General features: G+C 36.6%; 1 protein-coding gene and 1 pseudogene across 2 annotated transcripts; one reads left to right on the top strand and one right to left on the bottom strand.

Annotated features, from left to right (window-relative positions):
• Positions 1–12: 12 nt before the first annotated feature.
• Positions 13–19,502, bottom strand: LOC110030895 (pentatricopeptide repeat-containing protein At1g77360, mitochondrial). Of its 2 annotated transcripts, none has more exons than XM_020733875.1 (4): positions 19,011–19,502; positions 18,209–18,274; positions 4,933–6,471; positions 13–96 (listed from the first exon to the last, which is right to left on the bottom strand). In XM_020733875.1, exons 2-3 carry the CDS (start codon positions 18,259–18,261, stop codon positions 5,052–5,054), a joined length of 1,473 nt encoding a protein of 490 aa, XP_020589534.1. In that variant the 5' UTR covers positions 18,262–18,274; positions 19,011–19,502; the 3' UTR covers positions 13–96; positions 4,933–5,051. The 2 variants fall into 2 exon arrangements, with proteins under 2 accessions (XP_020589534.1, XP_020589542.1); XM_020733883.1 differs by lacking the exon at positions 19,011–19,502 and adding an exon at positions 17,543–17,860.
• Positions 1,775–2,338, top strand: LOC110017820 (annotated as a pseudogene).
• Positions 19,503–20,121: the final 619 nt, after the last annotated feature.

Here is a 20,121-nt window from a genome sequence, read left to right as displayed (position 1 = left end):
GGGAAAGAGAGATCGCCGTCGATCGCACATCAAAGTTCGTGTGATTGATAAATAAGATAAAAGGCGCAAATTCGATGAAACAATGGAGGCGAAAACCTGCACATAAAAATCATAAAAATTGGTTTATTGAACATACATTTTCTAATTTATGTAAGAAGAAAGACAAAATTAGTGACAATTCTATAACATACAATCAAAATCGAAATCAGTAACAAGAGCTCAGGAGAAAACAAAATAAGAACAGATAGAAAGTTTTAAAGGAATAAGATGTAATCAACAGGAATTTTCGGTTCAGGATATGGTTTAGGAACAAAGCTTTGATGTTATTCATATATTTTAAGTTTTTTTACTTCAGTTTTTCAGCCTTTTAATGTGTGAATTATGAAGAGAAGCATATACATATGTTCTAGTTCCCCTTGCTAAATTAATTTGTCATGAATTATACAGAGAAAAAGGCAAGATGTAACTATGAGAAATACAGTATTTCCTTCATGCTTAATTCCTCTTAACCAGAGGAAGCAGAAGTGTCCTGCAGATATAACGGCCAACTACCTGACTTACCGTAGTGAACAGCAAGCAAATCCCCCTTTATTTGTCAACGTTCAAAATATTTTTATGATGGCTTTGCTAGAGTTCTTCATTTCTTATCAAATTTAATACAACTAAGATTTCAATTGTGATGTTTAAGAATTCAATTACTACCCAATTTTATATGATTTGGATTTATTTGAATGTACTCAAATTTAAAGGTGTGAACGCTTTAGATATTTTGGGTCTATTGTTCAAAGTAATAGTGATATAGATAGGGATGTTATTAGTATAATTTTAAGTTGGTCGGTTGAAATGGAGGAATGATTTGGGCCTATTGTGTGATAGAAAAGTACCTCTTAGACTGAAAGGAAAATTTTATAAAATGGTAGTGATACCTGCAATGCTCTATGTCATTGAATGTTGGCCTTTAAAAGAGAAGCATAAAACTAAGTTAAATGTTACTGAGATGATAATGCTCAGGTGGATGAGTGACTTTACACTTAGAGACAAAATGCGAAATCAATATATACGTCATCGGGTTGGTGTAGTCCCAGTGACGAACAAAATTAGAGAAAGTCATCTTAGATGGTTTGGCCACATTAAGCATCGACCAATTGATGATCCGGGCAGGAGACTAGATGTTTTAGATTCGACTTATGTTAAAAAAAAGGCAGGGGTAGACCTAGAAAGACTTGGGCATATTGTATAAAAAATGGTATAAATTTATTAAAATTAAATGAAAAAATGACACTCAATAGGATGCAATGGAAAAAAAAAAGATTCATGTAGCCGACCACACTTAATAACTTAAAGGCTTGTTGTTATTTTTGTATCTTGACAGTTAAAAATATACTTAAAAATAAAAATTAGAAAAATAAAAAAAAATTAAACTAAATGAGTTTAAAGTTAGTAACTATTTAGTTTAAAGTTAGTAACTATTCACGACAAGAACCCAGTGTCAGAGTCGCGACGTACAGAGACCCAAGATCTCTGATTCTCCCTGTAGACATCAAAAACTCTCGCTGAAACCTCTCTCCCCTACCAAAAGCCCTCATCCTCGTTGTCTCTGGAGGCTGAAGAGGTAGGTGATCACGGTGTACGGAGACCCGAAAATCCGATCTTCAACTCTCATCGCCTGCCCTACTCTGGAGGGAAACAACGACGAGATTGCTCGATACAATAATCTTCGAAGCTTTTGCCTCTCTCCAGTGCTTCTCCTCTTCGATACAGTCGCATAGTCGAGATGAGGGCTAACTGGGAAGGAAAGTCGCTCGCCACCTTCTGCAACCACGTAGAGTCCAGCTCCAAAGCTCTCCCCGATTCCATTTAGAGGAAGCAAATTCCGCTTGATTCAGTGGCTGTCGCCTTCTTGTAGTCACTGGAGCATCGAATCACCACTATGAGCAGCGATCTTAATCTGCTACACTCCATGGCATTCGACACAGTCTCCTTTGAGGAGTTGCTCGGTTACTACAATTAGGTCTACAAGGCTAATGAGAAGCACATTTCTGAAGTTGAGGATATTATGTGAATCTTCAAATACGTTCCTGATGCTGGACCGGAGGATGAAGAATATGAGGAGTTTGGTGTGGATGTGAGGCTTTCCTGTACAAGCAAGGGCTTTGATGGAATGGTTTTTGCTATGAAGAAGCCTCCACTCAAGGATGAACTATTTAATGATTCCAATTTTTCGAAAAATTTCAGGCTTTCAAAAGCTAGTCTTGCTACTTTAGCTTCTAAAGGAAAATTGTGCCCACATTATTTAATGCAGGCAGTGAAGACCCACATGCATCTTATAGACCAGTGACTAGATCTTTTCCGGCCTAAAATGCAGGAAAAGAGAAGACACACACGCGTCTTATAGACCGATGGATTAAAAGATTTCTTCCGGCCGCAGTGTCTCACGATACTAACCAGCGCGTCTTATATACAAATGGACAGGCAGACACCCTGATGCATCCCCCTAATAAGGGACGACATCGAGAGGCTGCCAAAATTTCAACTGATTTTAGACTTGTAAATGTTCTTAAGAAATTGAATTATTTGGACTTTAAAACGATATAAAAATGAACATAAAAAGAAACATAAATCATGAATTAAAAGTCTCAAACCCCATTATACTTGAAAATCCTTAGATAAAAATCGAAAACTTAATGTAAATGAATGTTTATGCTGTTATATTTGAAGTTTTGGGTGATATGTATGTAAAAACCCCAAAATTAAATTATTTCAAGTTTTAAACAATAATAATACTAAAATTTCAAATTGCATTGTCAAGGCTTACAATTCTTTAAATTTTCAAATGATTCAAATGTAAAAGAATCTGGAAAGCTAAACTTAATTGAATACTGAATTCTATAAACAGGTTTGAAATTTACTTAAATATGAAACATCATAGATCAAGGCTAAGCTTAAAATATAAATGTCATTTTTTTAAATACTCAACAAGGACTTCGTATGTCTCACCTCACCGGATTTGCAACATTTTTGCTAGCGAAAAGAACGTGGTTTTCAAAAGATCAAAGTGAATATATATGTATTAATGTATAGATATTTAGATGAAACAAATTTAGATAATTTCAAATCTTAAAGATGTCATTTAAAACAATATTTAATTCAATCCATGTTTTAAATCATGTAATGTTTAAGACATCAAATGCTAAAACTAAAATAGCTTAAGTACATAAAGTTGAACATCTGCATGTGCTTCAAACAATATTTAGAACGCTCAAATATTAGGTTTGAGAAAGCTGTGCGAGCTAATCGGGCCGCTTTATCTATAGAATATGGTTGTATGTCCCACCCCATTAGTTCAATCCTCCTCATAAGAACTAGAAGTAAACGAGCTAGTAAACCCTAATAAATGTTCAAATCCTAAAATAATAGTTTACAATTCTAAATCATGAAGCTAGTACGATCCCGCTCCTTATAAAGACAGGAGTCGACATGACTTATATTCTGAAAAGCTTAAATTGACAAAATTAATTGCCCCCCTTCAAATATAAAAGTTTATAATATTTAATATCCTGATAATGACCGTGTCGATCAGAAGATTTCAACCGAATGAGTCAATCTTTTAAATCAAGATTTTCAAACCAATCAATTAATATTCAAGCTAAAATTAAATGACTTAAAAGAATTAAACGTAAAATCTCATCTACCCTCTGCAACAGTGTTAAGGGTGACAAAATTCTAATTGACTTCAGTTCACAAAGAACAAATATCATATCAAATGCACCTCTATATTCACAATCAAAGCAATTTCATGACAGAAAGGATATGGTCTGAGTCCTCTGTCTGAGTGGTTTTGTCGCCAAATAACACCACAAAGTAGTGGTTACGACCAGAGCTCTCTAATCGTGTGGTTGCCACCAAATGACACCATTATATTATGGTTATGGTCGCAACATGTATGTTCCTCAATGGTTTTCTACGCTTTGAGTTGTGAATCATAAGGGTACAATTGATTGGCCCAAAGTCTACTATTAGCTAAAGTCAACTTAAATTTATCCCGTTAGACAAACATCCACCTCAAATCTACAAGAATCTCTTAAATGATGTAACCAATAACTGTTGACAAGAATCCTTTTGTCAGATTGAGTCGACTACCACCTCTGACTAAGTAGATCAGGGACCACGATGACCTGGGAAGACGGAACCATGAAATCTTAATCAAGTTTCATCTTTATTCCCTCGCCAACTACTTTAAGCTTCAAGTGGTGAATTCTATAATTTAAAATTCTAAGTCTATAGCTATTATATGTTCAATATTCAATTCTCAATGATTAGCATTAATTGAAAGTTCTCTCCCGTTATTGAGAGGGAGTAATTAACCATAGGGATTGCCTAAGGGAAACATCGAACCCTAGATAAAAAAAGACTTCGCTAAAAGAGGGCGAAATCTCTTGTAATCTCTTATCTACAATCCAATCTGTCTTCTGAAAATTCGACCCTCCAAAGCTCTCTCTCAAAACAAAAAAGAAGATAAATGTCGAAAGTCTCCTAGGGAGCGGTCTTGATTTTTCGGAGCGCACATTGTACTCAATAGTTGCATTATTGCACGTGTTCTTTTTAATTTACACTTAAAAAAAGTTAATCTGTATTTAGCAATCTTCATATGAATCTTATTTTTATTTGATTTCTATTTATTTTGTCATCCTAATTGCATCAGGAAATCTTAAACATACTTTTTGTGATCTATATTTAGCCATCTTCGTATTAATCTAAAACTAATCCATTTTGCTGATTCTATCTCAGCTAACCAGTTGGAAATCTACCAAAAAATCTTTAAAAATACTTCCTGGATGATGCAAGTGATTCTTATATCATTTCCAGTGATGCAACAAATCCATGCTTACAGGAAAAGAAAATTCTGACTATTTAAAATTCCTTATAAATTACCTTTACGCCTGAATAAGAAAAGTGGATGATGCCATTTGAACTGCCTAAGCTATAAGGTCCTCCAACCTTCTATAAATAGAGCCATAGCCCAACACGATTAGAAAATCCACGGGTTTCCATTAATCACATAAAGGTTCTTTGACCAAAAGCTTAATTTTTTCCACAAGAAACTCTAGAACATCTTCTCTTTTTTCCTTCAGCAACAATTGCCTTAATCTCCCAAGTGTTGATTCTGGTGGCTTGATGCCTTTCTCAATCATCTCTTCCATAAGAACACAAGCCCGACCGACTTCCCCTTCCTCACACAAACCATTGATAAGAACAGAAAAAGTATGCATGCTTGGAACATGCCGCTTCAATCCCATGTACTTCCACACCTTCAAAGCCTTACTCAACATGTCCGTCTCACAGAACATCTTTATCATCATCGTATATGTATCCGAGTCTGGCTCACAATACTCGATCATCCTACGGAAAACTCTATATGCCTCATCGTTCTCTCCAACACCTATCAAGCTGCTCAGAATTGTGTTGCAGGTCCTTGAATTCGGCGAAACTCCCTTATGTCCCATTTCTTCTAAAACTCTTAAAGCATTCTCAAACCTATTTGCCCGGCAAAAGGCTGATATCAGAGCATTATATGCTGCAACATCTGGATTCACGCCGTTCTTCTGCATGTCCAAGAAGGTATCAACCGCGTCCTCAATACGCCGCTCCACACCATATGTGTGAACCAGTACGCTGTAGATAAAAGACGTTGGTTGGCAGCCCCTAGAGGGCATCTCCCTGACTAGATTTACAGCATCGATGATTGAGCCTGCCTTGCAAAGGGCGTCAACCATAATGCCATATGTGACAATATCTGCAATGCAGCCGGTCTCTGTCATCTCATCGAACACCTCCCACATCCTAGGTAAATTGGGCTCTCGCCCCCACCCTTCGAGTAAAATGCTGTATGTTTTGACATCGGGTTTGAACCGGTGGCGCCATTCATCGAACACCTCTTGGGCCTTCCTCACATTCTTAGATTTGCAGAAAGCGCTTAGCAAGCTGTTGAAAGCAGCAAGATTTGGGACTAAGCCGTACCGCTCCATGACATTGAAGGTGTACAGCGCCTCATCAACCTTTTGAGCCCGAGCATATTTGCGAATTATGATTGAGAAAGTTTCGATATTGAGGACTCCCTCATGGCGCATGCATCCAACTATCTCCCATACGAGCTGATACTGTCGAATCTTAGCAAGGGAAGTAATGATGGAGTGGTAGGCCGAAGTAGTGGTGGAATATTCTCGCTGCTTGCGAGTCCATGTGAAGAAGTGATAGGCAAGCATGCCGGCATTTTCAAAATGGTGAAGGACCTCCTCAGCCATGTCCGGCGAAACCCATATGCCACTATCATCCAAGGTTTTCTCTAGTGCCATTTTGGGGCAGGATGACATGATCCGGTAAATCTGCTTCATGGGGTTGGAAATTTCAGCTTGGGTTTCCGAGCAGGAACTATAAGCTCTTGTAATTGGTTTCCAGCCGCTACTATATAATCTGCAAAAGATCTTGGATTAGGTTATGGTTTAGTATTGATTAGGGAAAAGATAAAATAAATCACCAAGAATTTGGAGATTTCCATTTCATATACCTCTTGGAAACTAATTATTTTAAACAATGAAACACAGTTTCATTTAATAGCAAAAATAATTTCAGCATTAGTGTTGTTTTCCATTGGAGTTTGGCACGCAGTACTGGTTTTCTCAGTGAAATTCCTTATTTCAATGAAAGAAAAAATCTAGTACTGCTCACATGAGGGGTACAACACAACCAAGCACACAAGGGTGAATAAAAGCAAACATATCATGCATGCTAGCTGAGCATGTCAGCGGACATCACCGATTAACATAGATATGCAATTCTTATAATCTCCTGAAAAATTGAAGGTTGCCAAGACAATAAGAACTAAAGCATTGCAAGGACATTACTAGCATTGAACCTATAAATCTAAAGAGCGACTAATGAATCAATCGAGGAGAGCTCATGACTTAGACTAATGCAAGCGTAGTAATGAGACTCATAACTCAACCCCACCCGAGTCTAGGAATGCTCATGAAAGGGACTTATAGTTCTGTCTAGAATGAACTGCCAGCTAGACCCACCGAATTGCATAAAATCATGACATCTATCTTCCATATAAATACAAGATAAGGAATGTATCATATTTAAGAAATTAGACTTATAATTTCGCCAAAGAAGGGATATTCATATGCAGAATTTTTATTTAGTTGTCTATACCTAAATGCGTAATAAAAAAAATAAATCTATCATGCTGAATCATTGGGTTATGCTTATACAAGAATCTGTCTAAAGCTTTTGCTAACTTGAAGAAGCACATCTATGATGGATAAGGCATGTCAGTTAAACCTTAACTGCACGTTTCCATTGAAGATTCTAAAGATCAATTATTTTGTGGCATTGAGAGCCAAGCAAATAATTTTATTAAGAAAAATATTTTCTTATGATTGCGTTTAGGTCATTTGATTATTTAGATGTAAAGGTAGAATATTTAAAATAAAAGAGCCTAATGTAGACAAATCAATGACATGCACAAACAAGGGAACAAATTTAAGAAAAACATTCATTTCCAGAGCAACACCCCAAAAAAATAATCAGAGATATCAAACAAACAACCAAAATAATCAAATAGAAGTCAGGTGTGGCATAGTACCTAATACATCTCATAAAAAAAAAGTGTAAAGTAGCTAGACTCTCATATATGCAACAGTGCCCAATAATTCTACAAAAAATTATCTTGGCATTGGGGTCTTGAACACCTCTCCTGGAATCATCATTTAGCTCCATGCATTCTGAGATGACCCACACTTACATGACTTTCCAAGAATAAAAAGCACAATGTTAAAATAAAAAGAAAATCACAAAGCCTCCCTGATAAAATGAATATTAGTGACAGATAAAATATAACCAAAATAACATGTCGCAAAAAGCCTGACATAGATCGGTGCCAAGCTATATCTTTTTGGTCATGCCTATTCAAAGCTTAGCTTGGCATAGAGTCACCTGCAAGCAAAACAATTATATTTATAGTAATTTTAAATTAGCCCTTTTGGGTATGTTTTCCTATAGATAATATTTCAATCCTAGTTAGTCGAAAGTGCTCGGTTTGTGGAGCCGAAGCACCTACAGAAGACTGAGTTGTGGACGCTACTCACAGAGAAGTCAGCGCATATGGTGCATGTGTGTCACTTTATGTGTGTGTGCAGTAAAGTTGGCGCATAGGTGCCAGCCATTGGGCACCTAAGCGCTCAATTTAGATGCTTGATCTAGAGGCCTTGGTGCTTAGGCGCTCGATCCCGGAGCGGTTGGCACACGATTGCTTGCTTAAGGATGAATTTTAGCGGCGTAAGACCTGCTTCCTGTGCAAGTTCTTCGACAAGTTCCTGATGAAGGAGAGAAGCGTTGGAGAGGGGGATTTCTGTGACAGCGTTCGTTGTTAGCGTTGGATCGGAGCAGAAAGAGTTTGGAGCGAGGCCTTGGCTTTGAGAGGAGAGGAAATTTGAGAGTGTTCTCTGTAAACTCTCTGAATTTCATAGTGAAATTTTTTGGTAGTGTGACTCAGTGGTTTTTTCCCGTTCTAGAATTTTTCTACATTAAATTCTTGTGTGCTTTTCCGGTTTGCTTTATTATACTTCTATTCATAAATTTGTTCTGGTTTTCTCGAATCTGCGCGATCCTATTCCTTGGTGGTGTGGTTTAGATTTTTGGGTCTAAGCCCCGGTGAATTTTGGGAAGGAGATTATTCTGCAAGTTAAATTCCTCCCAACAAAGATGGATATCCGAGCGAGGTTCGATTCGAGTAGGAGCAATGACAAATAAAGCAAGGTTCAAATTGGAGAAGTTCGATGGCATGAATTTCACATTCTGAAAAATGCAAGTAGAGGATTTGTTGTATAATAAAAGTAGTACTTACTACTACAAGTAATTACAAGGAAGTCTGAGTTTATATTTATGGAGGAATGGAAAGTGTTAGATGAAACGACATTAAGTTTGATCAGGTTATCACTTTGCTTATCTGTTGTGTCCAATATTGTAAATAAGAAAACTACGGTGAATCTCATGGAGACACTGACCAAGATATATGAAAAACATTTTGCTTCCATTAAGGTTTTTCTGATGAAAAAGTTATTCAATATTAAGATGGTGGAAAGTAGTTCAGTAACAGAATATTTAAACAATTTTAATACTGTGATGACCAAGCTGTGTTTAGTGGGGATCAAATTTGATGCTGAAGTTAGAGCATTGATGATACTATTTTCATTGTCGGGCAGCTGGAATGACTTAGTCACGACAGTGAATAATATTTACGGAATTCGAAGTTGAACTTCGATGACATTGTGGGTCTGATATGAATAAAAAAGTTTGTCGAAAAACAGCGAATGGTGAATCTTAAGGTTTTGTGTTAAATGTTGATAATAGAAGGAATCTGAGTAGGAATACAGGCAGAGGCAGATCCAAGTCTTCTAAGAGAGGAAAACCCAAGTCAAACAAAAGAGAATGTTGGAAAAGTGGTAAGAAAAAGCATTTCAAGAAGAACTGCAAAGCTCCAAGGAAACGGGTGGTGGAAAACAAGAAAGAAGTCACTCTACAAAAGTCTTCACCGGTGAAATCCAAGACGACTCACTGGTATTATTCCTAGTCTATACCAAATCTTGAATAATAGATTCAAGTTCCTCTTTTCATGTTTGTCCCAACAAGAAGGAATTTAAAAACTACTCTCAGAGTGATCTATGGAAGATTTATCTGGGAGATAACAAAACCTGCAGTATCGTAGGAAAGGGTGATGTTGATATCAGGTTATCGAATGGAATAGTCTAGAAGCTTACTAAAGTTAGACATGTTCGAAGTCTGAAAAGAAATCTCATCTTTGTGAGCCATCTGGTAGTCAGAACTCATGACTATTTTCACAGGTGATTTGTGGAAGATGATCAGGGGGCATTGGTGATGACTTAGAACAAAATTGAAGGCATACTTTATCTTATCAATGAAATAGTTAATTTCATTGATGTGGCAGGAACTAGAGAAGATGCGGGTCTATGACACCGTAGGTTTAGCCATATGAGCAAGAAATGTATGAAGTCTTACTTTCTAAAAATAAACTTTAGAGATTGAAATCAATTAATATGAATTTCTGTAAAGATTGTATATATGACAAGTAGATGAAAATTTCTTTCTAAGAGCGGGTCAATGATAAATTCAAAAAAATTGGAGTTAGTGTATACTGACGTATGGGATCATACTCCGATTATGTGCATTAAAAGTTTTGTCACGTTTATTGATGATCACACGAGAAAGATATAGGTTTATTTAAAGTAAAAATATGATGCATTTGAAGATTTTATGAAGAGAAAAACTATGATATAAAATGAAACAGGCTTGAAGTTAAGTGTCTCATATCAGATAATAGGGATGAATATTGTGATCAGAAGTTCAAGAATTTTTGTACTACAGAGGGGGCTAGGCATGAGCTCACTGTTTCAAGGACACCGCAGTAGAATCGTGTGACTGAGCGCATGCAAAAAAATCACAAAGCGTGTTAGGAGCATGAGGCTGCATGCAAACTTGCTAAAACAATTTTGAGCTAAAGCAGTAAACATTATAGTTTATCTGATTAATAGTAGTCCATCAGTAATTTTGGAGAAAAAATCTGGAGTAACAAAAAGATAAATCTATCTCATTTAAGAGTATTGGGTATTATGCAGATGTGCATGCCGATGCAAAGTCTAGGAGCGCTTAACTCGAAATCTATTAAGTGCACATTTATTGGATGTTACTCAGATGAGTTTGGGTATAAGTTCTAAGATTATCAGAATCAGAAATTCATCAGGAGCAGAGATATCACATTTAATGAAATTGAGATGTATAAGAATAGAATCAGAACTCAAGACAGCCCGTTAGTTAATTTTAAAGAGTCCAAGTATGTTGAGATAGAAGACACTGATGATCAGAAAGGTGGAGAAAGAAGAACTGTTCGACCAGAAGGGGTACTAGAAGTTCCTCAGTCTCTTCTTACAGAAGACAAAAGATCAAGCAAAGTGATACGACCTGTACACATTTATTTACCTTTTTTACACTACTTTTTACTAACTGATAGTGATGAACTAGAGTGCTTTGAGAAAGTCACTCAAGTTGAAAACTCAATGAAGTGAGAGTTCGTCATGGATAAAGAAATGTAATCTTTATAGTCAAATCAAACGTGAGATTTAACAGTATTACTAAATGACAAAAGAGCACTACACAACAAGTGGATCTACAGGCTGAAAGAAGAGTTAGATGGTAGCTATAAGGTAAGACTTATTGTGATAGATTTCCAGCATAAGGAATGTGTGGATTATAGAGAAATTTTCTCTCCAGTGGTGAAGATGACAACTGACAGGTTGTACTGAGTCTGGTATTATTGGAAGATGCACATATGGAGCAGATAGATGTAAAAACAGCTTTGTCACATTGAGATCTGGATGAGGAGCTATAAATGGTGCAACCACAAGATGACAAGGTTCAAAACAAAAAAGGTTTGGTATGCAAATTGAAGAAGAGCATCTATGGCTTGAAGAAGACCCTAAGATAGGGGTACAAGAGTTCGACAAGTTCATGTCGGACAACAGGTACATGGAGTGTCGGAAAGATCACTGTTGCTTCATCAAACACTTTGGTAATTGTTATATCTTGTTATTTTTGTATGTGGATGACATGCTAATTGCAGGGGCAGATATGGAGAAAATCAAAGACTTAAAGAAACAGTTATCAAGTGAGTTTAAGATGAAAGATTTAGGTAGAATCAGGAAGATCCTCAGGATGAGAATCAACAGGGACAAAAATGTATTAATTTATCTCAGGCAGAGAATGTTGAGAAGATCCTACAGAAGATCAACATGAGTGAGACGAAACTAATTAGCACTCTCTTATGTAGTCACTTCAAACTATCTAAGAAGTTATCGTCTAACTCTGAAGCAGAGCAAGCACATATGGAGAGAACTTCATATGCTTCAACGGTTGGAAGTTTAATGTATGCATTGATTTGTACCAGACCAAATATTGCATATGCAGCAGGAGTGGTCAACAAAAACATAGACAATTCAGACATGCATCATTGTCAGGCGGTAAAGTGGATCTCAGGTATTTGAGAGGAATAGTCAGTTGTACTTTACTATAGAAGTGCATGGATCAATCTATAGGGATTTATAGATTCAAATCTAACAGAAAATGTGGATAGTATGAGAAGTACAATAGGGTATATCTTTACATTGGAAAGCACAGTGGTGAGTTGAGTGTTCATATTGCAAAAGATCGTTGTACTTTCAACTAAGAATAAATATATTGTCATCACTGAGGCCAGCAAGGAAATGATTTGATTACAAAGTTTCATGGAAGAATTGAGCAAGGAGCAGGGGATTGGAAAAGTCTACAATAACAGTATAAGTGTGATTCATCGCTAAGAACACAATTTTTTTATGCTAGGACAAAACATATTCAACTGAGATATTATTTTATTCTCTCTTTGAAGATGAGCAGTTTTTCACGGAGAAGATATAGTTCAGAATCCTGCGGATATGTTAACGAAAGTGGTGACTGTTGAAAAAATGAAGCTATGATTGGCTTTAGTTGGGTTTCATCATGAAGTTGAGACCAAGGGTGAGTCACGCCATAGTACTTGACAATGAAGACGATTCAGATGGCAGTTTAGGTACATAGAACTGGTGCTGAGCGTTACCGTCTCCAAGTAAGAGATTGTTAGGTTTGTCGAGCCGAACACCTACAGGAGACCGAGCGTCTGGCGCATATGCGCCGAGTTGTGGGCACTGCTCGCAGAAAAGTCGTCGCATATGCGCCGGCCTATGACGCCTATGAGCCCACTTTATGTGGGCATGCAATAAAGTTGGTGTATAGGTGCCCATCATTGGGTGCCTAAGCGTCCAACTTAAGCGCTAAATTTAAATTCCTTAACGCTTATGCACCAAGTCTGGGCGCCTATGCACCCGGAGCGGTTGGCACGAATATTGTCAATTTAATGCGGAATTTCAATAGCATAAGGTTTGCTTTCTATACGAGTTCTTCGACAAGTTGCTGATGGAGGAGAGAAGTGTCGAAGAGGAGGATTTCTGTAATCTCAGAGTGCATTTTTTGCGTCGGATCGGGGAAGAAAAAGTCTTGTAAGTTTCCTTGAGAGCGGAGAGAAAATTTGAGTGTGTTCACTGTAAACTCTCTGAATTTCATAGTTAAATTTTCTTGTGGTGTGGCTCTGTGATTTTTTCCCGTTCTCGAATTTTTCCACATTAAATTCCAGTGTACTTTTCTCGTTTGCTTTGTTGCGCTTCTGTTCATAAATTTGTTCCAATCTTCTCGAATTTACGCAATCCTATTCCGTGGTGGTGTGGTGCGGTTTATATTTTTGAGTCTAAGCCTCGGTGAATTTTATGAAGGAGATTATTCTGTGAGTTAAATTTCTCCCAATAAAGGGCAAGTGCCCGCTATGATATCACATCATAAAGAACAAGTCACATCATTACATGCAAAAAAAAAAGATCTTAGTGAAGCCATAGCCCAAGAAACTTAAGGGTATATCTATCGCACCATTTAGTGTTTACTAAATTAGAGAGGGTGTCAATCTAATAAAATGTGTTTTATTCAATTCATATGAACGATTAGGTGATGTTTAAATTTATTAATTAGAGAGCAGTTCATGTATAGTTAATAATGATTTATGCTAATTGTCTGCATCTTTTAAACGGTTATAAAAAACCCAAATGTGATGAATATAGCCCCCCTGGGGTGAGACATGCCACCACACGAGCTCCAAACATAAACCTTAGAGAATAATAACTCTATATTTTAAAAAATAAGATGTGAGGTGGGCTCATCTCCTCGTCATAAATCCAAGATCTAAGGCTTGGGGTGATATAAAATGTACTAAAGAAGTACACTTTGATCAATTCCTGACTCCCTATGACATGACATGAGTCTATAGGGTAAAGGGATTGAATATTAAGGAATGAGCTTGATCCCACTCTAAATATCCTAGTCTTCAAATGTCTAAGCCTTACCAATTAAAAAAAATCTTGAGAATAGACTTGGCCCACCTTTGCATAGGCCGTGTTATTCTCAAGATCAAGGGTTCACCTAAGACTATTCAAGCCACTAATCAAATCTAAATTTCTCTAAGGCTATCTAGGATATACCATCAATCTCTCCAAGAATAACCCAAAGTTCATGGCTAAAAAATCGGGTCACCTATACTTAACCAGGCCAAGGCTAAGATAATAAAGGGCAGGAAGGGTCCACTAGGTTGGCCTAGTCACTAATGAAGTCTTATGATCAAATGTCCATTTTGCTTAACACTTTCTAAGGGATCCTAAAATTAAGAGGGAGAATCGATAAATAAATCATAATCATTTGAAACTTTCTAAAGTTCTTTCTTAGTTCGTTTGATGGCGAAGACAACTATAGAATCCTCTATAATTGGCAGACCAGGCTAATGTCCAAAGAGATAAAGGGGTCCTACCAGATAGTCTAAAAAAAGTAGAACTAACCTATAGGATAATCTCTAGTCCATTTAGAATCATCTAACAGGAAAGAACTATATATAAAAGTCATCAAATAGCACAAATATCATGAGACTGTCCAATCGAAACCACTGAAATCTTCTATAATTGGCAGATTAAGCTAAGGTCAAAGAGGTAAAGTGGTTCTAGTAGTAGTCTTAAAATAATAGAACTAACCTATAGAACAATCATTAGACCAATTAGAGTATCTAAGGAAAAGACTATAACTGAATCGAAAAGTCATCGGACACCAAATATCATATGAGACAACCTGAGTCAAACCACCAACCAAGACGTAAGGTCATCTAAGATTAAGCTAAAGGAAAAAGTGAGTTAAGACACCTACAAAATACTAAGAGAAATTATGACCAACGTTGCCTAACGACTAAGCAAGGAACCTTCTAAAATATAAATTTTATGTGTTTTAATAGGTCGGTTAACTGGTCAAGTATCATATAATTGACAGACTAGGCTAAGGTGGTCCTTCTAGTCCAAAAATAGAAGAACTAACCTATAGAACAATCCTTTGACCACTCAGAGTCATCTAAGGAGAAGACTAAAACTATATCAAACAGTCCAAATATAAAATGTATCTAAGTCAAACCACCGACCAAGATCTAAGGCCATCTAATTTAAGCAAATGGAAAAAGTGAGTTAAGACACCTACAACATACGGAGAGAGATTATGATCGAGGGTTCCTAACGAATAAACAAGGTGTCATATAAAATATAAATTTTATGAGTTTTAATAGGTTGGTTAATTGGTTAAGTATCACATATAATTTGGCATTCAATCAATTTTACTGCATTTTATATTATATATTTTTTTGTGTTTTTAGAAATACTTGAATGTTTAAAGCTCATACCTATGTGAGTGTGAAACCCCTTATGCAAAATGATGTTGAACTTTTAAATAGTGATGTGTCTTTTGGTGTGACGGTGAAATTTCATTAGAAACTCCAAAATTAGCATGCTCGTCCTAAAGCACTCTTAGGATGGGTGATCTCCTGGGAAGTTACACCAACTGGGCAAAACCATGAGGTCATTTGGCCAAACCGGATAATACCTTGATAGGTAGAGTTTGGGCCGTCACAAATGGTATCGGAGCATTGCACGGATCGAAAGACGAGAAGTGTCATACAAAATAAAATGATATGCCACGGGAGACACCTCTTAAACCCTGGATAGGATAAAGTGCTACATGGTAGGAGTCACTTCTTGAATCTGTAAAGACTACCTCTAGAATCTCATCTATATGATGGATGATTTTGGGATAAGAAAACTGATGAAGACATCAGGTACTTAAGTGGGGAAGATTGTGAACCCCCTTGAGTATAATGAAGCTAAACTCTTAAACAATGAGGCGCATTTTGGTTTAATTGTAAGCTATAAGGTTAAGTGTGCTCGTCCTAGAGCACTCTTAGGATTGGTGACGTCCTAGAAAGTTACACCAATAGGGCAAAATTGTGAGGCCACTAGACCAAAGCGAACAATACCTTGATGGGTCAGAATTCCTGTTGTCATCGTGGGTAGGTGTGACATAAAATGGCTCGCCCACTAATAGAAAATAAAAATAGCCAAACGGTTCATGACACACAATATAAGGGTTGATTTGAACTACCATAGTCCAATCCACCTATGAACAAGTGGGGATAGACGATATATGACCAAAAAACTCTCTTGTGGTCTAAAAGAAGAGTTATTTGCTATAGTCTGACTCGACCATACCTAAATGTGAGTGTAAAAGTACAAGCATTCATTTGTAGTGTGTGCCAAATCGTAGCAAACAAAGAGGTGATCAATAAATGAAGAAGTACACTCCAGTCGGGGATCTGATTGAAAGGAGGGAATGGGAATATACAGAAGCATATGTGCATGCTCAAGCATAACGAACAACCACACTCTAGGTCTAGGGAAACCGATTCACGAACGACATGACTAGTCACAAACCCCTCAAAAGTAATATATAAGAGAAAATATTAGCATAGTGATGCAAGTAATAAATACGAATAAATATAACCTTTAGGATTATTATGCAATGTATATAATGTGTATGCCATGCTTTCCACACAATATGATGTATGAAAGCCACGTAAATCCTTGCAAAAAAGTGCAATAATGCAATCATGTAATGTGATATGCTTGGTTAAACAGCACCTAAAATGATGCTAGAAAATTATGAAGATCTTGGACAGAACTATGCAAAATGTAAATTGAGGCACACACATGTCGTGAAGCGTGATCATGAATGAAACAGGTTTTAACATAACCTCAAACATATGCACATGAATCTCTTCACGATTACAAATTTGACATGAACTTTTCTAACCAAATAGTTTATTACAGTTATAAGGCTATGAGAAAGGAATTTGAAAGAAAATCATAGCACTGCATGGAACAATGACAGCTTTATATGAGCAACTGACCCCCAGTAGATCTATTCGAAATATATCATGACTACAAATTTTCTAATAGGTTAGTTCTACTATTCTTAGAATACCTAGTAGGACCCCCTTCACCATCTTTGTGAGACGTATTTGTTTATTCATTTATATATTATTTTCTACTGACATCTGTTTTTAAGAGCAGCTTTATAAATTTTTTTTTCTTGTTTTAAATATATTCTTTCTAGTCTAGGAAAGCCATTGAAGTGTGTGCTATTTCAGTAGACAGAAAATTAAGTTCTCATCATCATGGCGAGCTTCCATTTATCAGATATTGTCAGGCCTACATATCTTCATCCTTAGATGATGTCCTCTCACATGCTGGACTACCATGCATACTATGTTTTCTTGTACTCATCAACATGTGCTTGGTTGTGTTTTATCATGAAAGTTGAGTAGCCACTTGAGCTTGCTTTCATTGGAATAGGGAACTTCACTTAGAAAATCCAATATATGCCAAATTCTAGAATGAAAATGAACAAACATCCTTAATCGAGAGTGCTTTTGGGCTCCTCCACTAAAGATGCAATTACTATGGAAGGTTGCATCCATGAGAAACCAAATTACCCAAAATAAAATTAAACATGTATTGAATAGAGGAAATCTCTGGTTGATTTGAGTCACGTATTTTTGTTTTTCGAGTCCATAGGTAGGACCGTCTTCCCTCTTTCAGGGTAGTATGATCACTTCTTTTAGGAGTGCACCAAAAACAAATGTATGTGTGACTAGTATGTCTTCCGTTAAATCTCATGCCAGAACATAAAAGCTTATAACTGCTTTTGTCCCTAGGGATGGTGTCATCCAATCCTTTGTAACTCTTCCACTTTCTTCTAGGCCGCATGAGTCCCTATTGAAGAGCACAATTATGGGGGCAAAATAGAGGACCTGAATAGCAGCCAAAATGCGACGACTTCAAACAAAAGACAAGCATATTGTGAAAACATATTAAGTGAGACGGTCCAATGGAGAAATGTGAAATTAATAAAAGCATCAAAAGGGCCTCAGAAATAAAAATGAGTCAACAAAAGCTTTTAAGAGAAATAAACAGCCCTTCATTTCATCCATTCTTCTGTTAACATAGCAGTTCACTCTCAGATCACACTCCAAGAACTCAAGCCTCTTATTGTGTCCTTGGCTTGTAACGCTCGAACTTCCAGAGCTCATGGTTCATCATGTGCCCTCAGGTTCTTACGCTTAACTTAGGAAAAACCAGCAAAGGCAGCTGAAACCAACCTGATAAAGATTGAAACAGCTTTTCTGGCACCATTTTCATTCCCCATCGCCATTGATCCAATTTACCTAAAATCACGTAGAAAAGTCAATTTGGTCGTTTTCTTAAACCAGAGATTTCAAGGAGTAAAATGCACCTAGAAGCATGACAAGTAGAAATACAGTTGCATTATTCCAAACAAAGTCTTTTCCTCCTTACTGGTCAAATCAGGCAAGAAATTTAAGAGAAACAATACAAAATGGATAGCAGCTTACCTTTTTCTTTTTTTACAACAATTGGCCTATCAAACTAAGAATTCTGGTATCCCTAACAACAAAAATTACAACTTGGTCTCCCATATTTTCTTTTTATACAACAAAGCAAAAGCCAATAATGCCAAACACCAAACTAGTAAGCCAAAACAAAAATGAAAAGAAACAGACCACCATTACTAGGAATCACTACTACAACTCCATTTACTTTATCAGAATTAATACACATTTATTTCTAACAATACTTGAACATCAAGCCACTAGAGCTGCCAAATTGATTAAACCATGTTCTGAGTTACTTGATCAAAGGCGATGTAGAAAAAACGAGCTAAAAAGATTGGTTCGATCTTTATCCGGTTAGTTTAATCTACTGGAACTGTTTTTCTCCATGTAAAACCCAAAAAATCCAAGGAAAACAATTGAGAATCTCTATCTCGCTCCTCCCTGTCTCATTGTGTACGTGTTTCTGCTTCCCTTAACTTCAATAATTTCTTACAAATCCACAGAAAAATGAGGAAGATCAACAGATTTTAAGGAAATGAGAAAAGCATACATCCAGAAGCAGTAAAATGCCACTGCGGGCCTTCTCCTCGACCTCGACGAGGGTTTCTGAACGCCAACTGTGCACTAAAGCATGAGCTTCGGGTTTCGGGGATTCTAGGAGTCAAATTGAGTTATTTTTGCATTGAGAATAATAGGAAATGAAGGCCACCATCCAATTGACTGTCAAAACTATTTTTTATAAATTTAATTCGCCCGAATCCAATACGAACTCGTTAAATTTCTAGGTGAAGCTGTCTGGCAACACATTTAAGTTATTAGGATTTAATCAATCCTGTAAATCAAGATTCATTAAATTCTGGATGGAAAATTGTATGGCAACAAAACTTTTCTAAATCCTATGAATCCAATTAAACTCTTTTGGAGCATCAGCGTAAGTCCATCCTACTCCCTGCGCACATCCTGTAAATCCCATAAATCTCCTAAATCTACCGATTCATGGGATTTAGAATTTATGAGATTTAAATTCAAAATTCAGATTTATAAAATCCAGGCTTTCATTCCGTCCAAAATGATCGTCTAGCTTGATTGAGCTTAAATCCCGCTCTAAGGGCCTCTTTGAGGCGGCTTATAAGTGCGGTGGTTGTATTTTTTAAAAAACCGCACTACCGTTTGGATCACGCGTTTTGCTTGTTTATCCAAATCCACAAATTCATTTTTACAATAAATGGGTCGAACTCCACGGCCATCCCGTGAGACACATTTCAGAATAAATTGTTTATTCTGTGACACACAAGTTGCCTCAAACGCACCCTAAATCCGTTAACACAACCCCTATATTCATTCAAACATTGTATGTTCCAAGGTTTTTTCTTTTTCCCCCTCAAATATTTCATGTTCCAATATATATATATTTTTTAGTTGAATGATCAAATACATAGTATAATACATGGAGTTGATTCTAATCATTCCATTAACTGCAAACAATATTTTCAAAGGAAATTATACAATATTTATCTTAGACGAATTGAAAAAGTAAAATAATATAACCTAAAATAGGAAAAGTTGTTTTAAGTCCACCTGACATTTTCAATTAAAATTTTAAGTTAAATGAGCATAGATGGAACAGCATTATATTCCCCAACTTATCTTTATTACAGAAT

The sequence above is a fragment of the Phalaenopsis equestris genome, unplaced genomic scaffold (assembly GCF_001263595.1).
Source record: "Phalaenopsis equestris unplaced genomic scaffold, ASM126359v1 Scaffold000002, whole genome shotgun sequence".
Classification (NCBI taxonomy): domain Eukaryota; kingdom Viridiplantae; phylum Streptophyta; class Magnoliopsida; order Asparagales; family Orchidaceae; genus Phalaenopsis; species Phalaenopsis equestris.
This window is presented reverse-complemented; position numbering and strand designations above follow the sequence as displayed.